General features: G+C 40.0%; 2 protein-coding genes across 2 annotated transcripts; both read right to left on the reverse strand.

Annotated features, from left to right (window-relative positions):
- Nucleotides 1-414: 414 nt before the first annotated feature.
- On the reverse strand, nucleotides 415-2,387 carry LOC117960237 (CDGSH iron-sulfur domain-containing protein 3, mitochondrial-like). Its single transcript, XM_034897996.1, has 3 exons — nucleotides 2,103-2,387; nucleotides 863-979; nucleotides 415-774 (listed from the first exon to the last, which is right to left on the reverse strand). The coding sequence occupies exons 1-3, from the start codon at nucleotides 2,184-2,186 to the stop codon at nucleotides 589-591; spliced, it is 387 nt and encodes a 128-aa protein (XP_034753887.1). The 5' UTR covers nucleotides 2,187-2,387; the 3' UTR covers nucleotides 415-588.
- A 779-nt stretch (nucleotides 2,388-3,166) lies between these two features.
- Nucleotides 3,167-6,361, reverse strand: LOC117958638 (CDGSH iron-sulfur domain-containing protein 3, mitochondrial-like). The gene is made up of 3 exons (XM_034895144.1): nucleotides 6,108-6,361; nucleotides 4,428-4,544; nucleotides 3,167-3,603 (listed from the first exon to the last, which is right to left on the reverse strand). The coding sequence occupies exons 1-3, from the start codon at nucleotides 6,186-6,188 to the stop codon at nucleotides 3,415-3,417; spliced, it is 387 nt and encodes a 128-aa protein (XP_034751035.1). The 5' UTR covers nucleotides 6,189-6,361; the 3' UTR covers nucleotides 3,167-3,414.
- Nucleotides 6,362-6,751: the final 390 nt, after the last annotated feature.

A 6,751-nucleotide genomic window follows, 5' to 3' on the forward strand; every position in this document is an offset into this window, starting at 1 on the left:
ACACACACACACACACACACACACACACACACACACCCCCCTTATTCTCTGGCACTGACAGATGCATAATGGAGTGAGCTGTAGTTGTTCTGCACTATCAAACCTGTACTGTTTTCTCCTGTTAAACCATGCTTTAGATGTTCAGCCTCCCAGCCTGTACACCCCATCTCTAGCACCTTTTTATATGGATTTGTAGTACTGCTTATTTACAACATTTCCCCCAATGGCCTAATACAACAAAGATCATTCAGCCACGTCAATACAAACAGTATGGTCAAATCTCTGTCTCTATCACAGTTATCACAGTATATCATCATATTGTGTGAACCTGTTCTTAATGAAACATTGTCTCTTCCATAGAAAAGCCAGAAAGCGAGGACAAATGAAGTTGAGGGCTGTGGTGTTAACCGTTTCGTCACCACTCTTCTCCGTCAAGCACCGAGATGAGACTGACGAGACACAAGATTCAAACACTTGTCATGAGCCGTGAGTCGATCATCTGCTGCTTTCACAGCGTGCACTGATGTACCAAGTGGGAACACAACTGCAACATGAATGCTCAGTTCAAAGACAGTTCTGCTGTCATTTTCAAGAGTCTGTTTGTTCATGTAGTGGGGCAGACACGATGAAGTCCTGCTTGTGCGTGCCGTCGCAGTAAGGTGGGTTGTTTGTGTACTTGCAACCACACAACCAAACCGTGGCGTCTTTCTCGGGGACAAAGCGTAGCGGCGACAAGCCTTGGCCTTTGGTTTTGTGGGCTCCGTCGCAGAGAGGCTGAAAAATAAAGATGTGGTCAGGGAATACACAGGATGTGTACTTCAGAGTGAGTACATGGAGTGATACAAGTCAGAGGTGGTTTCACCTGTTTCTTGCTGTGTCCACAGGTGCACCAGGCGTAACGCTGTCCCCCCACCAGCTCCACTTTGAAAGGCTTCTTAGAAGGGATGACCGGTTCCGGAGGAAGTGTGGAAAGACGGACCTGTGGACAGAGGTGCAGAAGAGTAATCACGTTAGTTTTTAAATATAAGCATCACTACTGTAACAAGGCACAAGATTTACATAGTACAGCTGGTTCAAGTAAAAAAAAAAGTAAACAGATAAAATTATTAATGAACATTTATTAACACAGATATACACACACACACACACACACACACACACACACACACACACACACACACACACACACACACACACACACACACACACACACACCAAAAGTACGCTTTAATGTTTAGAGTTTAATAACAATATTAGCATTTAACTTCCTTATAATACACCTCAACAGGTGTTTTCACTAGCTGAGTTTAGGCGCGTACAAACTGGGCTTAACTTACATCTCCCCGACTCTCTGCGTAGTTTTGTTATCAGTTAAGATTTAAGTTAAGGTGGGACTACTTAAACAAAAACAGTGTTTTTGTGAACATTGAAGCATGTAAACATGTTCTAGTAGAAACCCAATATACAAGTATAAACCTAAAAAAAGGGCATAACATGGGACCTTCAATGAGTGTTAGCTAACTACAATCTGAGGAAACATCTAATTAACTGGAGGTGGAAACACGTGTGTGGGTGTGCAGGCTCTATTTGAACTAAGACTTGGTCAACCCACTCAAGTCTAATAGTATTCTTTAACCTCTTTTCATAGTGAAGAGAAGTTGAGCACTGCCGAATATTTGCTGGTCATCAAACTCCATATTCTCAAAAGAGTCGAAGCTTTAGGTCAACTGTTACAGAGTGTCAAGTCCAAACCAACACGGGGGCTGTCAATCAAGCCCAGACCGTCGCGAGGAAGGCCAAATCAGGCTGGGACTCCACACAGCTGTGCAGGGGCTTTAAGGTTATATAGTGGCTGGCTCTTCATGGTTTCTCCATGAACTGCTACTGTAGAAGGTGGCTAAATGTGTTTTATGTGTAAAGAAAACCGTGAGAAAATGCTAATGCAATTTTTCTATCTGAAATATTTTGTGGTTTCAATTAAGTGCAACGTTACCTACAGCAAAATTGCACTCAGTAGATACAAATAATGGAAGGAATCATACTTCGGTCAAGAAATGGAGATACAAACAATAAGACAGGGGCTACTTTAAGGACGAATTTACCTTGGGAGCTGCCATAGTTGTTGTCCAAAGTTGCCTCAGGGTCAGACTTATGCATTTTTGTTCTACTTTGGACAAGCTGTTCATGATTCCTGTGACCGTTATTAACCTTAATGCGACCTCCGCTAACGTTAGCTGTGCTCGCGTTGAAGTAGCCAAGAACGAGACAAGTCGCAACGTCACAGAGCAGGAAATAGAAAAGGTTAGTGAAACAGAAGTATAAAATTGAAACAATTCTCTGATGAATAGTGCAAGATATAACAGCTGACCGAGGCACTGAAGCGTAGACCGGTAAAGAAATCACGGAGAGTGATCTATGAAGGTGATTAGACCAAATCTTTTCCTGTAGATGTAGTCACGTGTGAGAAGCTGAGCCAATCGGAGAGTGGATATCTGTCACCAGAGCAGATTTAACTCACATGCATTATTAAAGCTATATGTGTGCGACTATTGTATATTAATGGACGTCCCTTAAATTCACGCCATTTTTGTTTTTACATTTTATATTTAAAATTCGGCTGGGCAGACGATATTGTATGGTTGACTATTGGTGCTTTAACAATGTTATTTACACAATGAGACTTGATAAATATACTCCAGAAATGATTTAATGACTTAGTGGGTAAATAAAGAACAGCTAGAACAGTTTGGTAAATTCTGAAAATATCACATTAATGTAATGCAGCCTGTAAAACCAGGAAAAGACAACACTTTTATATATTATATATATATATATATATATCTCCCAAATCTAAGATGATATCTAATCTCATATCGCAATATTGATACAACATTGATATATTGCCCAGCCCTATTTTAAAGTTTACACTTATAGAAATTTTCAGCTGAAAAACTGAGAATTGATAGGGGTTTAAGTCGGCTACTTTAAACGATTCATTTTGTGTTGAGGTTGTAGGAAAGGCCTTCAAACAGTTGTTGCAGGTAGTTAAGAAGACATCCGGTTAATAGTCCGGAATTATATTTATTAAAACCCTAATAAGTAAATCACCTCGGTCTGGACCTAATCAACAAAAGTTACAAAGAATAATCCCAGCGGGCTCCTATACTTTTTTTTTCAAAGAATGTTTAATGGGTTACGATTTTAGTATACAATATTGGGTTAAAATCATATACATGTATATCATTTAAACAGACAACATATCTAAGAGGACAAAATGATTCAGGACATTACATCTCCACAGCTCCTGTATTTTCATTGAGACAAGCTACAGATACTGGGGAGTATTTGTTCTTTGTTTCATTTCCATTGCAGTACAGCTCTTTGGCCTCCCAGGGCAGACATCTTGAACGCTGTTCATTTAAAGATGCCTTTCACCGACTTCACTATATCCTGGAAGATGACCTTAAAGTGTGAGCCGTCGCAGTACGGCGCGTCTTTGGTTTGCTTACAGGCACACAGCATGAGCGTCCTGTCTTTGTCAGGGGTGAAGCGTACAGGAGAGATACTCGGAGCTTTTGACCTGTGAGATCCGTCACAGAAAGGCTGGTAGAGAGGGAAAAAGGTGCAAGGACACAGACTGTAAAATCAGCTCACATAAACTTTCATTTTTTATACCTAATGCCAGATTGGTGTTCAGTAAGTTAAAGTCGGTTACCCATATTTGGTTACTTTTTCCAGGTATTTTGATGTGATTTTATATCGCCGAGCAGGCGACGGCAAATGCATTTGAACTGGGTTTAATTGTATACAAACTATATGATCTTAAGCAAATTCAGTGACCTCATTAAGGATCCTTCACTGTCATTTATTAGACTTGAAGTGCTATAACTTAAAAATAATTCAATACTTTAATACAAATAAAAAGTACATGATAGTTAGAGCAACGGTTAAATTATGTTGGATTAGGTAAGTAGTTTATAAGTACTGAGCAAAAGTCATTTAGATGTCCTAAATCTTGGGTGGAAATTAATTTGTTCTAATTATTTGTGTAAAATTTCTTTGTATTTAATTGAAAGGACAAATGATTTCATTTCACTAAATAAAATAAGAAGTAATTGGATAGTAAATTAACATTTATATGTTAGGTTTGAATTGTAACCGGCTGTGCCTTTCCTTTACATCACTGGGGATCTCTTCACACATCGGCCCAGTTACTGCATATGACAAAGTCTGATAACCTCAGGTATCAGTTTGTGCATGTTCTTTACTGTCAGCCCCGGGAGGATAATTCTAACCCGCCCCTGCCTCCCAGAAGGCATCTTTCCAACCGGTGGGGATGTTAACAGGACATAGACAGCACTAAATAGGTTATGACGCGTTCCTACTTTTAGCCCAGGTGCCCCTGAAATTTGAACCCCAACACTTACCTGTTTCTTACTGTGTCCACAAGCACACCAGGCGTAGGGTTTCCCAGCAGACACCTTGACTCTGTAGGGCAGCCGGGCTGCAGGGACAGGCTGTGTGGACTGCAGGCGGCACTGAACCTGGAGACACAATGAACCAGCCCGTGACACACAGCACTGGCTGGTAGCTACAGAGAACAGCAGCAAGATTTGCGGGACGGACGGATCTTTTTATGTGATTTCTGACAACTTTTTCAACAAAATACAAAACCTACAAGTCCCAACATGAACCCCCCCGCCCACCCCCCTTCAATCATCACCAGTCACCCAGACAAAAAAAACAAAAAACAAAATCAGGAAAATATGACCCAGTAAATCAACGGTCAAAACTGTTTCTATGACGCCTCCACCCTAGCCATCTCAAAAGCCCACTCCTGGATTGACTGCACCCCTTCATTCTTCCATCCTCTTAAAAGCATCTGTCTGGCTAGAATTACACTAGTGTGGAAATAATCTTGAGCTGACTGGAACCTGGGTCCCTGCAGTCAGACATAGGTTATCATGTATCCCGATCCAAAATTAGCAGACAGATTTTTTTAAATCTCAGAATGCACTGTTTATGGAAAGCTCAAGGTTTAAAACAGTTACTTTATTCATACACGTAGGTAGATTTCTTTTCTGCAACAAGAGTATGACACCCCTCATGACACACAACAACAAACACTGAGACAAGTACTCAAGCTTCCACCATTCAGGACATACGAGGTTTAGATAAATATACATAGGTGGAATAAAATCATTTAAATAAATATTCTCTCGAATAAAATAAAGATAAAAGCAGGTTTTAAACCAAACTAATGAATGCTCCTATCATAGGGAAGTCTGTAACTGTCTGGTATACAAGGACACCGGGGAAAGTTGTGGCTCCCCACTCAGTCATTGAACTATCTGGTTTAAAAATGAGGCATGACACCAAAATGACCGGACTGACTCTAATATTGATCGTAGGATCAATATTATTAAAATTCGAGAGTTTCCTTTAACAATACAAGTGCTGTTGACCCTTTTGCACAGCTTCACAGTTGGCTTCATAATTCAATTTGGCATCAATGATGGTTCCAAAGCACTTCCACGGATTACACGTTCTCCATGGTCTGACTGTTACTTGGGATCTAGTTTTCGCGGAAGCAGCTCTGGCTAGTCTAATGTATATATATAAAAAAAAAAAAAAAAAAAAAAAAAAAAAGTTCAATATTTCTCTTTGAAATGTAGCAGAGTAGAAGTAGAAAGTGGTATGAAAAGAAAAAACTCACGGAAAGTAAAAGTACCTCAAATTTGTACTTAAGTACACGGTACAGTACTTGTGTAAATGTACTTAGGGACGTACCAGGTATGAGGAGGGCTAATCTCAGCAGGAATCCCTGCTCTATTGTATGCACGCGTGTTGACGAACCGCAGAGGGCGTGTCACGTTAAATAAGTTTTAGCAGGCTGTTTTTTAGTAGACTTCTTTAACTGTCTATGCTATTTTCAAAGTAAATACCATTAAAGTTAGGCTACGCTGCAGGTTTCTTGACATGACTCAGCAGCACTCTGAAATACTCCGCTACATGTGGGACGCAAAAGTAAAGAAACTGGAAAAGTAAAATGACGTATTATAATTAACAACGGACTTTTTAGTGTGTAGATAACGATAAAGGCTCACCACCGAAAAGGAAACGGGAGGTCGTCTGAAGCTCGTCGTGCATCCTCTCCGCACTGCGACCATTAAGCTGCTGGTGTTCATTTCAACAGGAATTCAAAACTTGGACGAGTTTCCGTAACAGTTCCAACATGGATTCTACTCACTCAGCCTCTCCAGGTGGTTGGCCACTTCCTCTTCCGACAGCTAGAGGCTCATTCGTCACATTTAAAGGGTATAACCCGCTGTAAAAAGGACAAAAACAGCTTCCTTATCAGGCAGACGTTTACGTTTTGCAGACTTACTTCTTTATTAATTGTTTACATCATTTAAAAATGCTTTTCTTTCGGGTTGCCAATACGTTTTGGTTTCTATATGTATGTATGTGTATGTATAAATGCTTGTAACTCATTCTTTGTAAATATATTCGCATCTTTCTCAGTTTTTAAGGAGTCACAAATTATTGGTGAATGCTTTATAAAGCAATACACCCCCCCCCCCACACACACACACACCAGACATTTTAGTGTCAAACGTCATTTCCTGCCTTTTGGTAAATACTTCTGCATCAATTTATGGTGTAAATGTTATTTATGTAAAGGAAATTATTTTCTCCTGTATTGGTCCAAATTTATGCATATTCAAAACCACGTGTTTTAGGATTTTTT

Source organism: Etheostoma cragini, chromosome 2, assembly GCF_013103735.1.
Source record: "Etheostoma cragini isolate CJK2018 chromosome 2, CSU_Ecrag_1.0, whole genome shotgun sequence".
NCBI classification, from domain to species: Eukaryota; Metazoa; Chordata; class Actinopteri; order Perciformes; family Percidae; genus Etheostoma; species Etheostoma cragini.

What these genes read in the sequence shown, in the direction of transcription:
- LOC117958638 (XM_034895144.1), bottom strand. Translation starts at nt 6,188, where the DNA reads ATGAACACCAGCAGCTTAATGGTCGCAGTGCGGAGAGGATGCACGACG. An exon ending in CTCCCGTTTCCTTTTCGGTG is followed by an intron (nt 4,545 to 6,107) that starts GTGAGCCTTTAT and finishes TTGTGTCTCCAG; the next exon opens with GTTCAGTGCCGCCTGCAGTC. An exon ending in GTGGACACAGTAAGAAACAG is followed by an intron (nt 3,604 to 4,427) that starts GTAAGTGTTGGG and finishes CCTCTCTACCAG; the next exon opens with CCTTTCTGTGACGGATCTCA.
- LOC117960237 (XM_034897996.1), bottom strand. Translation starts at nt 2,186, where the DNA reads ATGAACAGCTTGTCCAAAGTAGAACAAAAATGCATAAGTCTGACCCTG. An exon ending in CAACTATGGCAGCTCCCAAG is followed by an intron (nt 980 to 2,102) that starts GTAAATTCGTCC and finishes CTCTGTCCACAG; the next exon opens with GTCCGTCTTTCCACACTTCC. An exon ending in GTGGACACAGCAAGAAACAG is followed by an intron (nt 775 to 862) that starts GTGAAACCACCT and finishes TTTATTTTTCAG; the next exon opens with CCTCTCTGCGACGGAGCCCA.